The sequence below is a fragment of the Grammomys surdaster genome, unplaced genomic scaffold, assembly GCF_004785775.1.
Source record: "Grammomys surdaster isolate TR1022 unplaced genomic scaffold, NIH_TR_1.0 843, whole genome shotgun sequence".
NCBI classification, from domain to species: domain Eukaryota; kingdom Metazoa; phylum Chordata; class Mammalia; order Rodentia; family Muridae; genus Grammomys; species Grammomys surdaster.
This window is the reverse complement of record NW_021605262.1, coordinates 4,840,928-4,865,750: the sequence shown is the minus strand read 5'-3', so window position 1 is coordinate 4,865,750 and position 24,823 is coordinate 4,840,928. Positions and strand designations below refer to the sequence as shown.

Genomic DNA, 24,823 nt, shown 5'->3' with positions numbered 1-24,823 from the left:
CACACACACACACACACACACACACACACACACACACACACACACACACACGGCCAGACAGGTCAGCTGTGAAGGGCTGGCCACGCTGAACTTACAGTTCTTGGCTAATGCTTGGGTCATGGTATAGACTAACCCCAAACCCTGTGGTTAGCCAGTGACAGTGATCTTGGCTCCAGGATTTGTACAGGAATGCCAGAGCAGTGGCACCGTGAGCTACTTCTGGTACCGGCAGACTCTGAATATCACATCTGACGTCAGCAACACAGGCACTATCCAATGGAAGCTGTTCCTCTGCCTGGTGGCCTGCTGGACAACTGTGTACCTGTGTGTCATCAGAGGCATTGAGAGCACAGGGAAGGTGAGCTGCACTGCCTGCATACTGAGAGTGAGGAGCTTTGTGTATCAGAGATGCTTTCTAGACTGACTCCTCTGTGGCTACTCAGTGCTTCCTTTTCCCAGTCCTGCCTGTGCTGGACCTGACCTGTATCTAGTGGGGATTGGCTTTCTTCTGTGCGTTTACACAGCATGTCCACCCTCCTCTGGGTGTATATGTCGTATATGTGCTCTTGTTGAAAGTATCCTGTTGGGTCTCTTCCATCCCATTCTGACCACTTTTGCCAATGTAACCACTCACACCAATGTACATGACTGGGAGCAGCTTTTCTCTCAGTGTCCCTTCTGTGAGACCCAGCAAACCACTGCTTCTGTGGCTCTTTCTCTGAAAAAACATAGGTCCCACTTGTCCTCCTTGGAGTGCTACAGAGCTGCCAAAAGCACTGACTGCTCCACTTCTATCCTGCCTCTACTCATCACCAGCTGATCCCACCTATCCTGTCCCTTTAAGAAGCTCCTCCTGTTTCTGTCTCCCTCTTCTTCCTCCTGTCTTGGCACTGCTCTTGCTTATAAAGTGTTAATAGCACAAGCATTGTCAGGCTCTGCTATAAACAGGGAATTGTCTTTCAGAGACGGAGAACAGAGACACTTCTGATTACATAGCTCCTTTGGAATGAGAGATTTTGGAAGTCTCCCATGTTGTCATGTGCAGGTTCTGTTCAGGTGGCCGTTTGGACCCTTACACCCAGGCTCTGCCTTTGACTGATGGCTGCAGAGCTTCTGCACAGAGTCCACACAGCCTGTCATGTTCTCAGCAAGCACTTGAAAATGTGGCAGCAGATTCTGTGGTCTGTGTCATGGGGTTTAGGACACACAAAGATAATTGTCCCTTGCAAGTCCTTTTCACATGAATGCTTAGTGAGCAGAAGCCTGAAATACCAGCTGAAGACCTGTGCTGGGCCAGTGTAGGAGGGGAGAGTGTGGGAAGGAATAGACAGGGCCTGGTCCTGTGGCCATCTGAAGTATTAGGGAAAAGAGGATGAGATAGAGGGTCTGTATCACATAGCAAGCGCCTGATGGGCTCTGAAGGAGGGTTGGAGAGAGTCTGAAGAGTTTAGAATGGCCGGGCGGTGGTGGCGCACGCCTTTAATCCCAGTACTCGGGATTAAAGTGTTTGGGATTGGCAGAGGCAGGCAGATTTCTGAGTTAGAGGCCAGACTGGTCTACAGAGTAAGTTCCAGGACAGCCAGGGATACAGAGAAACCCTGTCTCGAAAAACCAAAAAAAAAAAAAAAAGAGTTTAGAAGGATACAAGGTCAGAAACAAGGCTGCCTAAGAAAGATCAAATAGAGCCCCCAGCTATTGCAGAAAAGAGGTATAAAAAGAGGAAGCTGGAAAGGGGGGGCATGTAGAAGAGGCAGCTGTGGGTTGTGGAAAGGGAGGGAGAATTGAAGAGGGGAGTCTGGGATCTGAGAAGGAGGCTGAGGAAAGGGGACAAAGCCTGAGAATGAAGGAGAGGAGACTGAAGGATAAGAGGAAGGGCTGAGGGTGGGAAGGGGGGCTAGAGCAAAGAAGAAGAGGAGACTGAAGATGGGATATTTCTTTATGGAACCAGTCCTTGTTGTTGAGGGAGACCTGTGTGTCCTAGGACCTCAGTGCTCACCTCATCTGACTCCACATGGCTCAAATGTGAAAAAAGAAGGTATACCGGATCACTTGATGTTTGGCCATGAGCCCAAATCATGAATCTGACCTTGACCTGACCTCACATTCCCAAGCACCCACTTCTAACTTGGTCTCAGAAGAGTACTGGAACACAGGCCCTGAATGTCTACAGCTGCTCCTACAAAGGCTTTTTTGTGACACATGCCAGGACACATTTCATACTTTGTTATCCTCAGGTGATCTACTTTACAGCCCTGTTCCCTTACCTGGTGCTAACCATCTTCCTCATCAGAGGTCTGACCCTGCCTGGAGCAACAGAGGGCCTGGCCTACCTGTTTACTCCCAATGTAAGTAGACCTCATGCCTCCGGAAATCATGGCCAGGACATGTTGTAGGTAAGGGCTGCCAAGGTTTTGCAGGGTGAGGGCTCCCACAGGAACTAGGAGGGGCATCAAAGCATGCAATACTTAGAGCCAGGACAAGTAGGTAACTGAGTGGGAGGCACATAAAGGAAGGTAGGGAGCAACTGAGTGCAGGGCAGGGAGAGGCTGACTCAGGACCATGTGTCCTACATCGGGAACAGGTATTAGCCTCTGCCCTGCTCCCCATAACAGGGAGCTACAAGACTTAGGATGCCTGTACACATATATATTATGTGTCCTTGCAGAGTATTCTTTGGTGGCCTTTGTGTGAGGTTGTGGTCCATGAGAGTCCCTGTAGTAATGACAATCACACACACACACACGAACATATATATATATATATGTATATATATATATATATATATATATATATATACATACATATATATATATATCTGAACATAAGTATTTGAACATACACACACACCATGCACACACACATATATATACATACACACATATATGTATGTATATATACAGACACACAGACGCACACATATATATTCTGCTCCAAGGACCCTTCAAGGCACCCCAAAGTCCTGGGTCTGCAAGTTCTTGAGTTAGGGGATTGTCAGACTTACCTCAGAACTGGGTCTGGTGCTACCCCCAGGCCTGCTCATTTCTGAGATGTTGGAACAAGCCACACCCTCTTGCTCATGAGTATGTCAAATGTTTTGGAATAGTCAGATGGACCAGCTGGTACATTCTGCCCTCTGCATAATAAGGCCACCTCCGTTCATTCCAGATGAAGATTCTTCAGAATCCACGGGTGTGGCTGGATGCAGCCACCCAGATTTTCTTCTCCCTGTCCCTGGCCTTTGGAGGGCATATTGCTTTTGCAAGCTACAACCCACCCAGGTATGCAGCCTATTTGTGGTGTGGATGCCTTTACAGTTCCAATATTGAGCCAGCAAACCTGAGATAGACCTAACCACTTGGAACCACACTGTTGGATGAGGGAACTCATGAGAACTCTTAACCGCTGAGCCATCTCTCCAGCACAATTAGTGTGAACTCCAAGTGAGAATTTCATTCTGAGTAGAGCTTTTGTTAAGACTTCCTGAGGTATTACTGAAGACAAGGTAGGATATCCTCTAAAGGTTGCCATGTTGGGCCTTGGTGGCAGAGTCTACCAGAATACTCAGCTCACCCAAGGCTGGACAGAGCTGTAAGTGTTATGCTACAAAAGCAACTGAGGATGCTTCAGGAATCTTGGTGTCCATTTGGAAATAGCAGAGCACTGCACTGGGAAGGAGTGTACCATGTGACATGGTAGACCATGGTCAGATCCAAAGGAAGATGAGGATTTCACAGGCTTTCTTGGCACAGTGACCAATAAACAGTCGGAAGCTGATCAGACAGGATTAGTAGTTGTCCTTGCAGAAATATTCTTTGGTGGCCTCTGTGTGAGGCTGTAGCCAAGAAGAGTCCCTATACTAAGCAATTGTGCATGAACTTCCTTCTGTCACGACCTCTGGTTTTCCCTTTTGTTATGGCTGACAGACAGCTCCATTTTTAATGACTTATTTAAAATCAGTTTTTATTTTTATTAACATATTTTTAATGTGTATGGCTGTTTTGCCTACCGTGCCCACATGTGTACCTGGTGCCTGAGGAGGCCAGAAGCGTGTTAGATCTCCTGGACTGACAGCTGTTTGTGGGTGATGAGAACTGCACATGTGTTCTTTGCAAGAACAGCAATTATTCTTACCCACTGAGCTAGCTCTCCAGCCCCAGTAACTTCATTTTTGATGACAGTATTCACATGTCTTTCATACTGGGTAGGATGCTGACCCAAATATGTATGACATGTGCATGAACCATGAAAGCATACATATAGTGTTAAGCTTACTGGTCTCCTGAAACAGCCATGATGCTGACACATGCAGACACTGCTGCCAGACATCCAGTCTGCACACAGTACTCAGGGGGTAGTGCTACTAAGTCAAGCCACTGGGTCACACTATGACAGTCTCTACCAAACCAACTTTGTGTGATCATCCACCTTTCTGTGGGACAGAGGAGGTTTCTGAGTGGTTCTTCTCTACCAGCCTTTAGGGAAGGATATGTAATCTGGGTCCAAAGGAGTGTTTGTCATATTTTACTGGCCTGAATTCACTCAACATATACCTATACACATTCTTATTGGAAGACAGTCTTTAAAAACCTGCAGTCATATTCACCACTCCATGAATGTCCAGTCCCTTAGTGGCCCTGAGCTGGGTTGTAGTGGAGGAGTGTGGGGAGAGGCTGAAGTCATCCTGGGAGCATGAGATCAACCCTACCCCATCCTCCAGGTTCAGCGTGAGTATATCTCAGGCCAGAGAGGTGCTAAGGAGGGAACCATTCCATTTCCTCCTATAGGAAGCCTGGTTCTGACCCAGAAAGTCCCATGATGGCCATGTGCTTGTGTCCAGGAACAATTGTGAGAAGGACGCCGTGACTATTGCCCTGGTCAACAGTATGACCTCCCTGTATGCATCCATCACCATCTTCTCCATCATGGGGTTCAAAGCATCCAATGACTATGGGAGGTGCCTGGACAGGTGAGCATGGGTGCTGTTCTTGGATTTACAGGGCAAGGCCATCAGACAGATGCCCACAGTGTAGTCCACACATGCACAGAATACACAGCCATGTCCACTTTCTCCAGGGCAATGAGATGAATAGTGTCCTCTGAAGGTTCCTGTTCACCGGCAACCTCAGAATATGACTTGATTAGAAGTAGGTCTAAGAAGTAAGTCTACTTTTGATGGAAGTAAGGTAGAAATTGAGATGATGTAATCTTGGAGTAGGGTGGTCCTGAAGCAATGATAGATGTCCTTATGGGACAGAAATGGACACAGAAGAGACAGCTGTGACAGATAGGCCAAAGGCTATGATGCAACTGAGCAATGGCTATGGCCATTGGGTTGTAGAAGAGGAATTCATTGGCTGCTTTTCTCATCACTGACAAAAAATTACTTGGTAGAAAAAAACCTATAAGAGGGATTATTTTCCTCATGGTTTTAGATTCTAAATTTAGGAGGCTCAGTTCATGGTTGCTTGGTCTCATATGCTTAAGTTGAAAGAACATCAGGAATGTGTCTGTGGAGATTCCTCAACTCATTGTGAACAGAGATAAAGGAAACAGAAAGGATCCAGAAATAAACTCTCCCAAGGATACACTTCTAGTCACGGATTTCCTCCTTAAGTCTCTAGAACCTTTGAACAGCACTTCCAGCCTTGAGACTAGGATTTCACACATATCCTATGTGGTTGCTTTCCATTTCCACTATTACATCCCTCCTCAGAACCTAAGTCACATGGCTATCTCATAATGAAAGAGGCATCCAGTCTATGTCCAAGCATCCTCAAAGTCTCAACAGTTGTAACATGGCTTGAAAGTCAAAGTTCAGTCTCTACTGAGAATGGCACAAACTCCTAGCTGTAAGCAACTGTAATATCAAGAAGGGAGATAGTTTAAGATAAAAAGGGAAACATTCTCATTTTAAAAGGGAGGATCAGGGGATTAGCAAAGAAGGATCAAACCAAAGCAAGACTGAAAACTAGAAGAGGCAGATGTGAAATCCCGCATCTCTGTGTCTGGTACCCAGGACACGTGGTAGCGGTATGAGCTCTGAGAGGCCTGGGCAGCGCCACTTACACGGCCTTGTCAGCTGTAACTGTATGGCCTCTCTCTTGTACTGGTTCTTGTTGCCTGCAGCTTTCCTTAGCAAAAGTTCTAATTATCTCCAGCATCATGAGGCATCCACAGTAACCTAGGCTTCACCTTCACAGCTTCCCACGCTGTCTTCCCAGCAGCTGCCTGAATGAAGTGATCTCATTTCACCTCCTGGCCTCCCAGACTTTTCTTAGAAATCTAGGGTGGGGAAGGGGGAGGAGTCTTATCTGCCCTATAACTCCTATATTTTATATGCTCATAAAAGCAGAATCAACTGGATGATACCAAGGTCTGTTACCTCCCTACTGCCAGATCTCTCACTGATGAGGTGAGGATCTTCCTCCTCCTCCTCACTCATGCCCATGTAAAAATGCCCCCATTCTTGGTTCACAGCTAGAAATAACTTCCTCTTTCCAATTATGGCCAGCTACAGGTATCCACAAGACACCAAAAGATCCAGGAAAGTTGGAGTTCTCATTTGGGATTTGTTATTTGCTCCAGAACTTTCCCGGAGCATCGGAACATTTGCTGGATTGTAGAGCGTTCTGTCCCGTCCTCACTGGCCTTTTTCCTGCTCCTGCAGAAATATCTTGAGCCTCATCAATGAGTTCGACTTTCCAGAGTTTAGCATCTCCAGGGATGAGTACCAATCTGTCCTCATGTACCTGAATGCCACTCAGGCTGAGAGGGTGGCCCGACTTCCCCTGAAGACCTGCCATCTGGAAGATTTTCTGGATAAGGTACCCACAGGGACAGGAGGGAAAGGAGGGGTGTCCCTAGGAAGTCAGGGCCACTTAGGGAGCATGTGGAGCTGCAGAAGGCTGGGGTCATTTCCCAGGAACTACAAAAAAAGTAGCTCAGTCCATCTGCATCTGGCAGGATGACCTCAACATGACAACATTGTTGGGTTAGAGAACCTAGGAGGAAGTAGCCAGAGTCTGGTCATAGAGCCAGTGGATGCTGGGGACCCACAGGGACCAGACTAGGGATGACCACTCAGGGGAAGATTCTCAAGGCAGTAGTTCCTGACTCCTGACTCCAAGGTCATAGTTCCCTGTTCAACGGTTCCAAATTCCTTATTCAAAAAGAAACCTTTCTTTTCTCAGAGGTGTGCCTGTGGATTGTCTTCCCAGAAAGGCAGGGTAGCACTTCTGACACCAGAAGGCATGTATGTGTACTTAGGTCATGGTGTAGAGTGTTTACATGTCACAGTATGTGACATACATGTCATGGTGGGTGAGAGGGCACACAAATGTGATGCTGTGGCTCAAGCACACTTCACAGTGCAGGGTATACCTGTGTCATGGTTGAGGCATGTATATGTCTCAGCGTAGAGTACAAATATGTCTTAGTGAGGGTATACATGTGTCATGGTATGGGTGCATATGTATTACAGTGTAGGTGCACATGCGTCATAATGAGGGTGTGTATGTGCTATAGTGTGGAGCAGATATGTCATCCCATAGGGCTCATGTGTCATGGTATGGGGTGTGTAGTTGATGTTACAGTGCTATACACAAATCTGTGTGTGTGTACATAAGTCACTGTGAGTGTGTACATGTTACAGTAGAGCATTCACAGGTGATGGAATGGATGCACATGTATGTACATATTATGTGAACATATTATGTACATAATATGTGTACATATTATGATGCTATACACACATGTTTGTGTGTGTATGTACATATGTCACTGTATGTACATGTTACAGTGGAACATTCACAGGTAATGGTATGGGTACACGTGTATCATGATATGGGATATGTACATGTTATGATGTGAGGTGTGTGCTGTGTACATGTCCACAGCACAGACTTTGTGTTACAGAGTGCCTCAGGCCCAGGCCTGGCCTTCATCGTTTTCACAGAAGCTGTCCTGCACATGCCAGGCGCTTCTGTGTGGTCTGTGCTCTTCTTTGGGATGCTGTTCACCCTGGGTCTGTCCTCCATGTTTGGGAACATGGAGGGTGTCATCACACCACTATTCGACATGGGGATCTTACCCAAAGGTATACCCAAGGAGGCCATGACTGGTGAGTAATTGCCTGGAGGGCCTGTCCCTACTTTGGCCTGTTGTCCATCCTGCCTACTGTTCAACAGCCCATCTGGAAGCAGAGCTCGGGGGCCCATGTTCTTTGAGAAGGCTGTGCCAGGCTGACTTCTAGAATCTGTGAAGCCCTGGTGCCCCCAGGTTGGGGAGATAGTGAGAAGGAAAGGAGAGAGGGAAGGAAGATAGGAGTGAGGGTAAGGGAGAAGGAAGAGCTTTTTCTCCCCTACTCTTATGCAAGCTGAACCCCATTCCTAGCAGGTCCTCCCTGTTGTCTAGCCCAGCACCTGGCAGGGGTGGGGAGGACCAAGGGAGAGGGCATGGATATCCAGGGCCTCCTGGCCCTCCACCCCACTGTCTCTCACTCTGCTTACCTTTGTCCCCAGGGGTGGCCTGCCTTATCTGTTTCCTCTCAGCTATCTGCTTCACACTTCAGTCTGGAAGCTACTGGCTGGAGATCTTTGACAGTTTTGCAGCTTCTCTGAATTTGATCATCTTTGCCTTCATGGAGGTGGTGGGCGTCATTCACGTTTATGGGATGAAACGGTGAGCTGTTCCTATGCCTCACCAGGGCATGGCAGGCAGTGGTATTGTGGTGCAGCGTATGTACGCACAGCTGTCCGGATCTTGGGGAATCCTCTGAGATAGTACCCTAAGATCCAGGGTGGGGTCAGGGTGCCTACTGCTCTTGATTTTTAAGGATGGGCTGTTCAATGAGGTCATACAAGGAAGCCTGAGCCAGTGTCTTCTGCAGGTTCTGTGATGACATTGAGTGGATGATTGGACGGCGGCCCAGTCTCTACTGGCAGGTGACATGGAGTGTGGTGAGCCCAATGATGCTGTTCGGCATCTTCCTGTCCTACGTTGTCCTTCTGGTACAGACACCGCCAAGCTACAAGGCCTGGAACCCCCAATATGTAGGTCCTTCCCATAATCCTGTGGGGCTCCCTGAGGCTTGACCTAGCACCCATGGTACTACCCACAGCTTAGATGACCTACAGATGGCAGTGTAGTCTGACCACTTCTGGTAACTGGGAAATTAGAGATGTAGATATGATGGTTACCTATAAGGCCTGACGCTGCTGGCATTCCAAGACAAGGGCTTTGGTAAGCAGAGTGGATTCCATGGTGTCTAGACTCTAGGGCAGTTGTTCTCAACCTGAGAGTCATGACCCTTTGTGGGGAGGGATGCGAAAAGCCACTTCACAGGGTCACCTAAGATCATTGGAAAACACAGATATTTACATAATGATTCAGAACAGTAGCAAAATTATAAGGTAGCAACAAAAGTGAGTTTATGGTTGGGGGTCACCACAACATGAGGAACTGTATTAGGTCATGGTGTTAGGAAGGCTGAGGACCACTGCTCTTGGGACATCATAGGTCCTAGTAGCCTCCTTGTTAGGGACATGGCCTCATTTCACTGTCTCGGTGTGTTTGGGGACAAACAGTCAGAAAAACTGCCCATTTTCTATGTGTGAGAAGACGAGTGACGAACAGAGGGTGTCTTATGACTATCAATATGACCCCAGTCTTTGCCCAGTCTCCTAAGGCAGGGTAGTCTCTTCCAGCTGTGAGTCCTGTCCTTTACCCAACTGCCTGGTCCTCTGAGGCACAAGTGCCCAGTTCATAACTTCACCTGCACCTGTGTCTCTCCTCATGATGAGAGCAATCCTTTCCAAGTCATTCCTAAAGAAAGACTCCAGCAAGGACCAGAAAAGTAGGCTGTATACTTGAGAGATTTTCATGAGAACTGTCTCATTAGATGTACCTTTTACTTGCCCACACAAACACACAAGAAGCATTTGAAGTTGGGTGAGTGGTGTTGCCATGTCACAGAGGAGAAAGCTGGGGACCAAGAGTGATAGTGGTACAGACCCAACTGGCCTCTTGGTGGTTCCCACCCTCAGGAAGGGCTGGGGGTAGAGGAAATTCTGGATAAACTTCATTTTCTCAAGTATCCATGTGCTCACTGTTGTTACAAGAAGTGTGTGTGTGTGTGAAGTCGCCACTTATGTTGGTGGTGACCAAGGATCAGCCTGGCTCCACTTGGAGATGGGTGGTATGGTCTCTGTCAGGACACATATCTAAGCATGCTTTTTTGTACCCACAGGAACATTTTCCCTCAAGAGAGGAGAAGCTCTATCCAGGCTGGGTGCAGGTCATCTGTGTGCTCCTGTCCTTCCTGCCCTCACTGTGGGTCCCTGGAGTTGCTCTGGCTCAGCTACTGTCCCAGTACAAACGGAGGTGGAAGGATACTCGTCTGGAAAGTGGTCTGAAGCTACAGGAGAGCAGAGGCTGCTGAGTCGAAGAGCTAGGGTAGATCAGGGTTGGGAGGAAGACCTGTGCCACTGAGATGCAGCCTCATTATACTCTGTCCACTACTGAGACCACGTGATTATTGCTTTCCCATCTTTCTGTATGGTGGAAGACTCATAGACTCAGGGTAGCTTTGTGTTGCCCAGTGGGAGTCTGTGTGATGCCTTCCCTCCAAAGCTAGGTCTCACAGGGTGCAGGCTGTGTGGACATGGCTTTCTCCTAGAATCCATGCTGATTTGGGTAGCCCTGAGTGTACTTGGTTGGCCTAGTGGCAAGACTGTGGGATCCCTTTCCTCTGAATGGCCTCTACATTACTAATTTTAGAAATCCAGACCTAATGCTGGTCTTCAAAGGAAAGCTGAGCTTAGGAGGAGGAGCCTGACAGGAAGGAAACTCCTTCCTCCTCCCATATCATCCTAGTGTTACCACATCTATAAAGAGAGAGACCCACAGGTGCAGATACCAGACCATTAGAGGACCAAGTATCCCATGCCTACACTCATTGCCGCAGGGGTGAGGTGGTCACAGCTGAGGAGGTGTTGACTGCACCCTGACTCACCAGACATACTGTTGTTTTTATTTTTCAAGCATTTAATTTTTGCTTGTCGAGAGGGTACAAAATGGCTCCTGGACAGTCAGTTTCTACTTTCTCTTGAGAGTGATAACCAGTTATTCACTCACATCTGTTCACTGACTGGGACTCTTCACTAGCAGGCCTCTGCAGCTTTGTAGCACAGCCGTGGCTGCAGAGTCACAGCAGGGCTCAGAGAGCCCCTTCCCCGCTCCTGTTCTGTTTTCTGCCACTTCCATCAGGACTGTGAAACCAGGGTCATCTTTGAAACCTGGGGACTTGGGCAAGGATGTTCACTTCTGGCCATCTATACCAACCGGTGGCTTTGTGATGTCAGTAACTTCCCAGGCACAGCAGACCCTGGTGCTTTGGGGGGGAGAGGGTAGGTGGGGGGGAGAATGACAGTGGTACTGTCCACAGCGCTGACATTTTAAGCAAGAAAGGTTTATGTGTGTGGAAATGTGGCTCTTACTCGAAGCCATCTTTGTCAAGGCTAGCCCAGAATCCAAAGTAAACATGAAAGTCTCTGTGGCTGTTCACATGTATATCCACTGAGCACTATACACAGAATGAACCCCAAGGTGCACAACGGAAAATACTCAAGCCTACAGAGGGTTAAATCCTGCCCTTGGTCCAGTATCATGGACTATGACAACTGTCCATGCCTATCCATTCTGCCTTTGATAAATACTCTTGATAAACAGGAGTATAAGAGGCACCTATCTTTATACAAGGTATTTTATGTCCATATCATGTTTCAAAATTGGGTTGTCATAGGGGCCTATTATCAGGGAAATAATTTCAGTGTATGACATCACAAAAGCAGGGTGGGCTCTCCCAGCACCTTGGAAGAATATGCCTTCTTCCAGGACTGAAATGAAAGCATAGACCCTAGAATTTGGAGTCCTGCTTAGCCACAGAGAGCAAGGGCTTGTGTGCTAACCTCTTCAGAATAGTCCATTCTGCATACATTCTTGATACAGCTCCGAAAATATCCAGGTAGAAGGAAAGACGGACAAGAGGTATGTCCAATAGGTGACTTACAGGCAGACATACCAACAGATGGGCAGTCCAAACCATCAGAGGTTGGTCAACCTCTATCAAACAGACTGATTGTTTGGAGCCTCTGATGAGTGCCTGGGATATTGGGGTGGCTGCCAAAAGTACTATCGAGGATGAGATGAGCAAGGGGTTAGACTGCAGAGCAAAGGTGAATGAGCTGAATCTGCATGACCATATCTATATGCAAAATATTCTCAAGTTGACCTTACCCTTGAGAAAACCATGGGTTAGGCCTGTCCAGCAAAAACCAGACCACAAAACATGCAACCTGTAGGAACACACTACTTCTCAGGGCAACAGTGTCAACATAGAAGAAATGAAGCTGCTATGAATAACCTGTGAACTCTGGGATAGACATAGAGTCCATGTCTTCCTCAGCCACATGAAACTCACCCTTCTCTCAGTGTTTTTCTTCAGCCTAGCTCTATCCTATGACTAAGGTTAGGATTATACCTGGAGAGGTGTTCATCTATACTCTAGGGTGAAAGGTAATTGTGTATCCCAGGCAATCCTGAGAGCACATGCTTAGACAATAAGTCAACTTACTGTATGAGAAGCAGCCCCCTCTTATAACAGGTGGAGCTGGAACTCATTGTGAAAGACATCTCCATTGTGACTAGGGAGTGAGTCTGTAAGTTTGTGGGTAGCAGCTCTGGCTGGGCTACAGAAGTGGCTCTGTTGTCAGGAAAATGAGTTCTCTTTGGGTTCTTGATCTCATTAATAAAATAATTAAAAATGGACTCAGAAGGCAGCTTGAGGACATTTTTTTAAAAAATTAAAGTTTGAGAGAAAAACAATATAAACAAGAAAATCCTAGTACTGCTAAAGGATGGGAGATGGAGAAAAGGCTATACCTTTTAAACTAGGCATGGATAGATATAGAGAAATAGAAAAATCCCAGAATCTCAGGGAAAGCGTATTTAGGGGTGCCAACTTACAGATCTGAATTCAGGGGGTATTCTATTCTAGGATTGCTCCAGTGATAACGTGGCTATAAATAGAAATATAGCTTACTAAGAAAACGAAAGTACTCCCAAGAATGAGACTATGCTAGTAAGCTTGGAAAAGAACCCAAAGAACACTGGAGCAAGCGGCTTGTGGCTCTTTATTGGACATTCATGTAACACTCAGCTCTCCTAAGTTTGTGCATCCCACTCATGATCCATTTCTTAGAAAAAGTCCAGGTGAAGAAAGACTCCAGTCTTCCTCTGAAAAATGGCTTCTTTCCCATGTCATTCTTGATGTTCCAGCCAGTCTCTGTCCCCTGCCACATGTCCCCACACTGGTCCTCAGAAAACCAGAAGCTCATCCCAAACATATCTGTACTCTTTACTGCCATGAAGGCCCCGAGTGTTGAGTCTTACTGAGCCAGGATTGAGGCAAACTGGACACCACCTGTCCTTTGCTAGTCTGGTTGGTAGTGCCTTCATTCCTGGGCTTGGCCCTTTCCTTGAACTCAAAGACAACAATGATTGTCTTAGTGTTTCTACAACCCAGCTCTGCTTAGCTTTCCCTTTTACCGATCCCTGTGATGATCTCAGACCCACACAGATAGAACAGGATGATCCATACCTACAGGTCAACAGATCAGCCCCTTCACTCCATATGTAACTTTAGTTACACCTCATGATCAGATAGCATAGTCAGTTTCTGGGGAACCAACACATCTTTGTTATCATTGTTTTGCTCACCACAAGTGTGCTGGCTAGTTTTATGTCAACTTGACACAAGGTAAAGCCATATGAGAGGAGGGAACTTCAGTTAAGAAAATTCATTCATAAGACTGGGCTGTACACAACCTTGTAGGGCATTTTCTTAGTGATTGATGTGGGAGGGCCAAGTTCATTATGGGTGGGGACACTCCTGGGCTGGTGGTCTTGGTTCTGTATCAAAACAGACTGAGCAAGCTATGGGAAGTAATCAAGAAAGCAGCACTCCTCATGGCCTCTAAATCGACTCCTGTTTCCAGGTTCCTGCCCTATTTGAGTTCTTTTCCTGACTTTCTTTAATGATGAACAGTGATGACAGTTGCTTTGGTCATGATGTTTCATCACAGCAATAGTAACCCTAACCAACACAATAAGATCTTAGAGGTGAGAGGGACTTTGAAAAGTCTGTCAAGTTTTGGGAACTTTCTTTAGTTCTATAGTATCCTTCTCAGGTTGTCTTAGTTACGTTTTTTTATTGCTGTGAAGAGATATCATGTCCAAGGCACCTCTTATAAACAGAAACAGTTACTTGGGGCTGGCTTGTAGTTCAGAGATTTAGTCCATATCATCATGGCAGGAGGTATGGCAAAGTGCAGACAGATGTGGTGCTGAAGAGGGGCTGAGAGTTCTACATCTGTATTCTCAGGCAACAAGAAGGAAGATTGATACTGGGCCTCAGCAGGAAAATTCAAACCCAACCTGAAGTGACATACTTCCTCCAACAAGGTCACCATACTTCAATAAGGCCACATCTCCTAATAGTACTCCTCTCTATGTGCCCATGGGGACCATTTTCATTCAGATCACCACACAGATGAACACCTAGGTGCCAAGTTTTGAGCCCAGTGTGTGAGTGTTCAAAGAAAGTCAGAAAGGAACTCTTACCCTGCAGGAGAGCTCATGACTGGCTCCATTGACCTTGCTGTTCTTTGACTCTGTGTGCTTGTTTGTGAGGTCAGAGAACAAAGTGTCTTTCCTCTGTCCGTCTTAGGGTTTCTATTGCTATGACAAAAACACCGTGGCTAGAAGCAAGTTGGGGAGGAAAGTGTTTACTCAGCTCACACTTCCAGATCATAGTCCGTCACTGGGAGAAATCAGGACAGGAACCCAAGCAATGCTGGAATCCGAATGTCAGAGCTAATGAAGAGGCCATGGAGGGGTGCTTCTTACTGGCTTGCTCCCCATGGCTTGCTCAGCCTGCTTTCTCATAGAACTCAGTATCACCAGACAGGGATGACAGCATCCATCATGAGCTGGGCACTCCCCCACTGATCACTAATTGACAAAATGCCTTAGAGCTGGATCTTACGGAGGCATTTTCTCGACTGAGGTACCTTCCTCTCTGATGACTCTAACTTGTGTCAAGTTGACACATAAAACCATCTAGTACACCATATTTTAAAAATTATTTGATTTGATCTTTAGACAGGGTCTCTTGCTGGCCTGGAACTTACCAAGCAGGTGTTATTGGAGCATCCAGGGAGTCAGTCCAAGGATTCATTTGTCTCCACTGAGACAGTTCTGGGATTGAAAGCATGCACCACTACACCTGACTTCCTTGCATGGGACAGACACTTTGCTTACAGGAACACAGAGAGAAGAGGAGGAGGGGGAGAGAGGGAAGGAGGGAGGGAGGGAAGGGGAAAGAGAGGGAGAGAGAAAGGGAGGGAGAGAGAGAGAAAGAGAGAGAGAGAGAGAGAGGGAGAGAGAGAGAGAGAAAGGGAGGGAGAGAGAAAGGAGAGAGAGAGAGAGAGAGAGAGAGAGAGAGAGAGAGAGAGAGAGAGAACTTCAGCTCAGATCTAGAAGAGCCCCCATAACTTTGCCATTTTTGTTTCACCCTGAGCAGATCTGACAGTTGAAGAAAGATCTCAGTAACTTTGTGATTTGGGCCCATCAGAACATGAGCCTTTAGCCAGGCCTTAACAATTTGGTAGGAATACAAATGGTCTTGAGAAGAGCTGGAACTAGAGCAACATGACTAGAGATAAGATCCTGTCACCTCATGAGTTTGTCAATGACATGATGTTACTGGAGCACCCCGAGAGCCTGGGTATGCCCAGGACAGGTGGAAGATTTCTAGTCTTGTGCTGAGCTGTGACTTTGCCTGGGATTTCCAAAGCCTATTTTGATTCTGTTACTGAGTGTCCTCTGCCCTGGGATGGGGTTGGCTCCGACAGGCTGGCTGCCAGGAGCTCCAAACATATACCCTCCATATGGAAGTTCCAGGAATCTGGGTGCATTTATGATCCACTCCCTGGACTTGGCTCTGCTGTAAATGCCTAGGGCTTAGTCACTTGGATACACTAAAAAGCAGCAGATGAGCAAGGCGATGCCGTAAGGGCCAGCTGAAGCCAATTAGGCTGCATCAGCACTGGGAGCTCAAGGTACAGTGGCCCCACCAGTGATAACCTGGAGTTTCCAATTGCTCAAAGCTAATTGGTGGTGACTGAGACATCAGTGAATCCAGCTCAGTCAGTCCCTTTGGAATTGGAGGGCTGTTCTGTACACTTCTGTGCCCTTTATGTTGGTAATCCCGCTCCTCAGGTTATCTGTAGGCTGTCTTTTGAATGACATTTGTCTAGCTTTACTAAGTCCTGCTGTCTCTCCCGGGAGCTGCTGTGCTAATCTATGGGGACAGGTGGTATCTCAGCAGAGTGGACAGGAGGGCCCTGACTGATGGATATCTCCTGGTGGATATGGGCTTTAGGAATGAGGACAAACCCATCCTAGGTGTTCCTACAAACTCTACAGTAGGGGCTCATGGCACAAAAGCAGGGGTGGGGATCAGAAGGCCAGAGTCACCAGAGGCCCCCAGCGATTTCTACCCTTCAGCATATCCATAGCCTTGCTGATACCCTAAGTTATGTTCCTGTAGCCTTGTCCTCCTGTGTTTTCCCCAACCGCCTGAACACTCCAACTTAACCCTGAACAGAGCCTGTGGCTGTCTGATCCACCATGGGGCCAGAACAAGGAAGAGCCATGTATATTGGTGGTAGTTTTGTTTGGGTCTTATTTAGGCAACCATATTGTTTAGGTATAATAGGTTTTCTGATCCTCTGGCTCTTACAATCTTCTCGTCCCCAGATCCATTATGTCCCCTCAAGGGTTGTGTTGTAGATGAATCCATTGGAGCTGGGTCTTTGTTTTAAGCAGTTTGTAGAGTCATGGGTGTCTGTGATGGTACCTATCTATTGCAAACAAAAGCTTCTTTGATGAAGGATAAGAACTACACTTAAGAGCCGGGTGGTGGTGGCGCACACTTGGGAGGCAGAGGCAGGCGGATTTCTGAGTTCGAGAGTTCGAGGCTAGCCTGGTCTACAGAGCGAGTTCCAGGACAGCCAGGGCTACACAGAGAAACCCTGTCTTGAAAAAAAAAAAAAAGAACTACACTTAATATAGATATAAGGACAAATATCTAGCCCTGCAGTTATAAATTATGCTGGCTTAGTAAAGTGGCCATGTTAGGTACTTCTTAAATCCATGACCTCATTAATGTTGGGAAGTTGGCTAGATTTCTAGTACCAGGCATGGTCCCTCCTGTTAACATTTTACCTAGGCTTTAACATTCCATCTAGGCCTTAATAGTCTACCTAGACCTTAACAAATGAAACAGTCTTGAAAATCAGACTAGACAGCTGTTGGTTACTGCCAAGATATGAGTGCCACTGTTGCACCTTTATGGATACCCTGCCATGCTGGTCACCATTATGTTTTAAAGGTGGGTAGTACTGTATGCTTCCCTCCCTTGGCAGCTTGCTCAGCATCATCTGGGACAACGAAAGCTGGTCCTCAGAGAGGAGGCCTTCAGATCAGATCCAACTCAAATCCTCTGAGTCCTGTGTCCAAAGTCTTCAATAGGAACTTACCTTCAACTTCTGAGAGGCAACCAAGGATAACAATAGCCTATATTATTTTGGCTTCCCTTGATTAACTCAAAAGGGAGTTTCTCAATGTCTGATGCTAGTGCTTTTTCCAGGTAGTCTTCTGTAAATGTAACTTTTATTCTCCTGTAGTAATTGTCATCTCCGAGGCTTACTGCCTCTGTCTGCTAACCTAGGCCCAGTCCTGGAATCTTCTAGCCTCCATACAATCTTATTTAGGCTTAGAATGTTTTCGGCCTCTGAGACTTACTGCTGAGTAAGCTTTCCCTTTCTAGTTCTTTCTGAACTTTGGCTAGTTGGTTCAACTCAGCTGTTCTGGTTCAAACTCCTCTCCAAGTTGACTGATTCAATCTGGCTTCTCTCTCAGCCTCTGACTTTTTGCTCTGCTTGGCCTCAAACTAACTCTGGTAATCTGTTCTAATCTGGCTCCTTCTCATTCTCTGGCTCATTCTGTGTTCACCTGTATCTAGCTTGTTCTCTCTGCAACCAGTAAAACTCACTGCCCCAGTAAAACTGCCTGTTAGGACCTAGGTAAAATATTAAGGCCTAGAAGGAATGTTAAAGCCTAGGTAACATTTACCTGGCTAGCCTGCTATTATAAGGAAATGTTCTCATATGTTTCTGTTAACTAGGAAATTTTCTATCCCAAGATTGGTTACATATTCTGTTATGTTCTATGCCTTTGGAAACCAATCATGATAGAAGTCAACAGAACTATTTTGTAGTTACCTACAATAAGATAGGACCCAAACCAATTACCCAACAGCACTTCCTATACCTTTGTATAAGCTTTTATGGTATAAACTGCCTCTGAAATGGACCCCAACCTAAGAGAGATACCTGTATTAATATAAGAAACTATTTGGAATAAGACTTCCATTTTGAGCCGGGCGGTGGTGGCGCACGCCTTTAATCCCAGCACTTGGGAGGCAGAGGCAGGTGGATCTCTGAGTTCGAGAGTTCGAGGCCAGCCTGGTCTACAGAGTGAGTTCCAGGACAGCCAGGGCTACACAGAGAAACCCTGTCTCGAAAAAACCAAAAAAAAAAAAAAAAAAAAGACTTCCATTTTGAATACTAAAGTTGTGTGCTAAGGGATAAGCCACATCACAACTGTAAACAAGTTTGTACAGTAAATAATACAATCTTGGGGTTCACAGTGTGATCAAATATCTTGCAACAGTCTCTGGATCTTGGAGGGAGCACTGTCAGCTAGTTCTCTCTCTCTCTCTCTCTCTCTCTTTCTCTCTCTCTCTCTCTCTCTCTCTCTCTCACACACACACACACACACACACGCATGCACATGCACAAATTCAGGTGGGGTTTTCTACACACTACCAATGCAAACTGAGACCTTGGCATGTTTATTAGGTATAGCACAGGGGAAACGGTTAGCTCAAACATTTAGGAGGAAGCTGCAGTTGCTAATCTTTGTACACACTAGTCATCTTCATAAACACTCATACTTGACATCTCGAGGAAAGCTTTGCTATTACTCTTGAGCTTGGCCAATTTGGATAATGGCTTTGCTATGGGTCTGAGGCGTGGAACCCTCCATGACCATGCCAAAACATATATTCCTCTTACTCCCTATATCCTCTTTCCCATGGTATCTTTTTACTTTCCTAGTTTCTGCAGTTACTCCACATTCTATAGTGACATATGAAGTTTTTGAACTAGGAATCACAGATGAGAGAGAACATGTGACATTTGTCTTTCTGGATATGAGATATTACAACCAGTCTAAGCTTATCCCTGATTAGCTTACAAATAAATGAGACTCAGACATTGGTTGTTTTATTTGGTTTTGACAATTTGTGGGGAGTAACCCCTAATACTTTTCTAATTTCTGGCTTTACTACCTCCCCTGTGGTGTACCCCAGATACTTCCTGTTTCTCCTGGCCACATGCTCACGGTCCATCTCCCCTTCTGGCAGCTTCCTCCTTTCTCCTCCTTGTTCCTCCTCCACCCCCAACCAGGTAACTCAAAACCTACCTTCCTTTAAGCCCTCACCCCCCAGTAATTGGCTATAGCCACTTTTATTTAACTAATAGTTGTAAATCAAGGAACAATGTACCACAGAAGCTTGTAAATGTGAGAGTTCATTGGTAGGTCTAGCCCTTCAGGTACAGAATTTAGCATCACAATACAGAGCAACTGGCCAAACTTCAACAAGTTACCCCACTTGATATGATATTTTCTAGTTTCTTCCATTTACCTCCAAATTTCACCCTTTCATTTTTTTTCTACAGCTGAATAGTATTCATTGTGTATACGTACCACATTTTTATTATCCATTCTTCTGTTCAAAGACGTGTAGGATCTAGTCTCCATTTCCTAGCTGTAATTAATAGACCAGTAGTGAACATGGCCATGCAAGTATCTGTGAAGGACACTAAATACTTTGGGCATATGCCAAGTAGTGATGTAAGTGGATCATGTGTACAGTTTTGGTAGATTTGTTTTTAGATTTTTGGTAATCCTCTATGCTGATTTCCACAGCTGCTACACTGTTTGTAACCCACAGTGAATGTATATAGTTTTGCCTACATCCTCATTGCAGGGATCCTCATATTTTTTGTGGTTTACTGACCTTAGTTTTTCTGACCAGGGTGAGATAAAATGTCAGTTTTTCTCATTTGTATTTTCTGAATTGCTAGGAATGATGAACACCTTTGAGTTTTCAAAAGCCATTCTTAGTCTTTCTTTTGAGAACTCTGATCAGATCGTATGCACAGCTCATATTCTGAATGGCTCATTTGTCTTTGGACTCTTTGACTTTACAATTCTGTATATGGTATGGGTATTAATCCTGTTAGATATATAACTGACAGATTCCCTCTCACCATTGCCTTCCCTTTTCTTGACTGTTTCCTTAGCTCTGCAGAAGTGTTTTAGTTTTATGAGGTCCCACCTGTCAACTGTTGGCCATAATTCCTGGGCAAATGAAGTCCTATTCAGAAAGGCCTTGTCTACACACTTATCTTGTAGAGTAGGGCGAATGTTTTCTTCTAGCAGTTTCAGGCTTCATATTTAGGCTTTTGGATAGTCTTGGCTGTCCTGGAGCTCACTCTGTAGATCAGGCTGGCCTAAAACTCAGAGATCTGCTTGTCTCTTTCTCCCAAGTGCTGGGATTAAAGGCATTTGATACCACTGCCTGACAGTGTTTTTTATTTTATTTTTTCTGTCTTTTATTTCTCTGAAGAATGTTGTAGCGTTTTTACTAAGCTGGTGCAGCATCTGTAGATGCCTCTGGGATGGTTATATTTTCATAATAGTAATTTTACCACCCTGTTAACATGTGAAGTTCTTCTGTTTTCTAGTCTCTTCCTTAAGGGATTTATAGTTTTCATGGTGGGACTCTCTCATCTCCTTTGTTAGGTGTTGTGGTCTGAAGGCAAATGACCCTAATAGGTTCATATATTTGAATGTTTGTCCCCTAGTTAGTGGAACTGTTTGAAAAAGATTAGGAGTTGTGGCTTTGTTGGAGGAGGTGTGTCACTAGGGGTGGGCTTTGAGGTTTTGGGGTTTTGTTTTTTTATTTTTAAGATATTTATTTATTTATTTATTATATATGAGTAAAATGTTGCTGTCTTCAAACACACCAGAAGAGGGCATCAGATCCCATTACAGATGGTTGTGAGTCACCATTTGGTTGCTGGAAATTGAACTCAGGACCTCTGGAAGAGCAGGCAGTGCTCTTAACCGCTGAGCCATCTCTCCAGTCCCGTGGGCTTTGAGGTTTTAAAAGCTCATGCCAGACCTACCGTCTGTCTGTCTGTCTGTCTGTCTGTCTGTCTGTCTCCAGTTTCTCTCTGCCTGGTACTTGTGGATCAGACTCGAAAGCTCTCAGCTACTGTCCCAATGCCTTGTATGCTTGTCATTGTGCTCCCTGACACGAGGTTCATGAACTAACCCTCTGAAACTGTAAACAAGATTGCAAATAAATGCCTTCCTTTATAAGTTGCCTTAATCATGGTTTCTTCACAAAAATAGAACAGTAATCAAGATAGAAGTTAGTATCAGGGACTGGGATGTTGCTGTACAGGCTTCAGCATTCTGTTGTTTGGAGAAATAGAAAAGACTTTGGACTAGAAAATCAGTTAAATGCTGTAAGTGTGTGTGTGTGTGTGTGTGTGTGTGTGTGTGTGTGTGTGTGAACCGGCTGTCCTAGTCGGAGCATGGAAGACGGTCGTGCTGGCTGAGAGCAATGTGGATCATGGAGGCTCAGGTTTCAGAGGGGGGGCATTATTAGCAGCTAGGCTACAGACCATACTTGTGATATTTTGGCAAAGAAAGTGGCCGGTTTTGTCCTTGCCCTAAAAATCTGCCTGAGGCTAAATTGAAAAAATTTTGAACTAGCATCTTTGGCAGAGGAGATTTTAAGATAACCTAGTACTGACTGTGTTACCTGTCACATAGTTATTTGTGACCACTCTTATGTAGAGCTACACTGAAAAAGAGTAAGAGGGCTAAAAACAAATATATAGTTTAAGCCAATAAAGAGCTCCAGCAGACAATGAAGCCTTGTGGGAAAAAAAAAGGAAGCCCTGATGATAAATGGGATAAAGAAAGTGGTGCGCCTTCAGGGAGGAACTCCACCCAGTTAAACCTGTAACCTCTGAAAGGCAAAGGCCACTTAAAAACTAAAATCACCAACAGATCTAAGCCTAGGCAAATGCAAGTCATGGAGGGGGCCAGGCTTTAGCCCAAGCAAGCAGAAGAACTTGACAGCTCCAGCCACAATGTTACTGCTTTATCAAGGAAAATGTAGGTGGAGAGGAGCCCTGGGATCCTCTTCTGTGGTTAGGGAAAGCAGCTGAAGCCAGGCGTGTACCAGGGGAGTCTCTTCATGGAGACTTGGAGAGGCTATTACATGGAACTGTGGGCACATTGAGACTCCAAAATGTTGGAAATGCCAAAGCCATGGGACATCTGGCAAGGAGAGCTGCAACCAGGGTATGGAACCAGCCTAAAGGAAAGAAATGTGTTTCAATCCACAAAGCTGGAAGGAGTGGGATATGGAGAGATATCTAATACACCCTTTGGCAGTGGGCACAGAGATACAGAATTTGGAATTTGTCCTGCTGGGGTTGGTTTTGCTTTGGTCCAGTAGTTCCTCACTAGGCCCCCTTTCCTCTATTTTTGAAACAGTATATTCTGTGCCATTGTATGTTGGGAGTATATATAATTTGTTTTTTTATTTTATAGGAGTTTACAATTAAGAGATTGCCTGAATCTCAGAAGAAACTTTGGACTCCTGCAACCTCAAGCAAGAGTTTTCTGTATAGCCTTGGATGTCCTGATTAAGCGGGCCTTGAACTCAGGATACTCTTGCCTCTGCCTCCCAAGTGCTGGGATTAAAGGTGTATGCCACTACCACCCAGCAGGGACTTTAGATCTATGGGGACTTTGAGTTACACTAAATGCATTTTACATTATGATGTGGCTACAAGACTATGTGATCCAGGGAATGGAATGTGGTGGTATGAATGAGAATGGCCCCCATTGGCTCATATGTTTGAATGTTTGGTTCCCAGTTGGTGGAACTGATCAGGAGGTGTGGCCTCATTGGAGGAGCTGTGCCACTGGGAGGAGGCTTTCAGGTTTCCAAAGACTCACCATTGCAAACTTGTACAGCCACTATGGAAATCAATATGGCAGTGCCATGTTGTAGTTAGTATTTAAAAATGTGGTGCCTGGCCCAGGCTGTTACCAGAGAGCTGCCATTTCCCCCACGGCTCTGGTTCTGGACCGCGGCTCTGGGTAGCTTGAAACACCGGCCCTGACATCCACAAGAAGCCAGTGTGGCGGCTGGCTCTGCCAATCCACTACGCTGTCCACAATGCTTGGCTGAGCCCTGACAATACCTGCCATCCTCACGGTACCCATAGAAATTAGACTCTTAGAGCTTACAGGGTATCCAATATGTTTGGAAATGCTCAATTAACCAGATGCCCACACAATTGGAATTGTTAACCCAATTAACTAACCTATATATGAATAACTACCTGAGGCTAAAGACATGGCAGACGTCTCCAGCCATCTTCTCTCCTCCTCATCCCTCTTTCATCTCCCCCCTTCCTCTCCTCTCTCTTCACTCCTCCCACATTAGCTCCTCCCCCATCAGCTCCACTGCAAACAATGTAGCAGCAGCAGGAAACCATCCTGCTACAGTGCCACTGTGGAAATCAATATGGCAGATCCTCAGGAAATCCGGAATGATTCACTTGTACCACTGTTGGGCATATACCCAAAGGACGAGTTATCTTATCACAATAAAACTTGTTCAACCACGTACATTACAGCTCTACTCATAATAGCCTGAAACTGGAGACAACCTAGATGACCCTAGATAGAAAAATGGATTAACAAACTGTGGAAAGTTTACACAATGGAGCATTACTTAGACATCATAAAAAGAGACATCATAGAATTCACAGGTAAATGGATGGAACCATACTTCATCCTGAGTGAAGTATCCCAGACTCAAAAAGACACACATGGTATGTATCTACTTATATGTGGATATTAGTTGTGAAGTCAGTGATAATCAAGCTTCAAACTAAACAACCACAGAGGTTAGGTATAGAGAATGGGACTAGGGGTGGGCACATGGATCTCCCTGGCTGGGGAGATAGGATTGATTTTATGGGTGGACTGGGGGCTGGAGAACAGGAGGATCAGGTGGGGTGGGGGAGAGTAGATAGAGTAGGATGAGGGAATTCAGAGAGACAGACAGCTGGAACTAATGGGTATTTGAGGGATGATATGGAAACCTAGTGCAGTAGAAACGTCCTAAAATGTATGAAGATGACCCTAATGAGGTCTCCTAATAACGGGGGATACTGAGTCTCAACTAGCCATTGATCACCAAATGGGGCTTCTAGTAAAGAGACTGAGGTGTATTCAATTGAGTTGTTGCCCAAGGGGGTGCCATAATCCCAAAACAGCCCAGGGTTGTTGCTGAGGGAATAACTGTTTTCTGCAAACTGACAGCAAGGTCCCATTACTGAGGAGAATACGCACACAAATCACTGGACACAGAGAAATCAAGCTGGCACCTATACGAAGCCTTCACCCATACATTCTAGTGTCTTCGGTATGGGAAGGCACTCTGCAGGCTACCAAAAGAGAAATGTAAACACCG

The 24,823-nt window shown here is 45.7% G+C and overlaps 1 protein-coding gene across 4 annotated transcripts in view; it reads left to right on the top strand.

The window, feature by feature from the left end:
* Slc6a18 (solute carrier family 6 member 18) overlaps positions 1-10,918 on the top strand; it is a 14,095-nt gene extending 3,177 nt beyond the window's left edge. Inside the window, exons 4-12 of one of the 4 annotated variants that reach the window (XM_028782747.1) lie at positions 177-358; positions 2,235-2,345; positions 3,166-3,278; positions 4,838-4,966; positions 6,668-6,824; positions 7,915-8,119; positions 8,520-8,679; positions 8,888-9,050; positions 10,247-10,918. In XM_028782747.1, coding sequence (XP_028638580.1) covers positions 177-358; positions 2,235-2,345; positions 3,166-3,278; positions 4,838-4,966; positions 6,668-6,824; positions 7,915-8,119; positions 8,520-8,679; positions 8,888-9,050; positions 10,247-10,438 — 1,412 coding nt within the window. In that variant the 3' untranslated portion in view covers positions 10,439-10,918. The remainder of the gene's footprint in view (positions 1-176; positions 359-2,234; positions 2,346-3,165; positions 3,279-4,837; positions 4,967-6,667; positions 6,825-7,914; positions 8,120-8,519; positions 8,680-8,887; positions 9,051-10,246) is intronic. The other 3 variants (XM_028782748.1, XM_028782750.1, XM_028782749.1) reach the window with 3 other exon arrangements.
* The last annotated feature ends 13,905 nt before the right edge of the window (positions 10,919-24,823 follow it).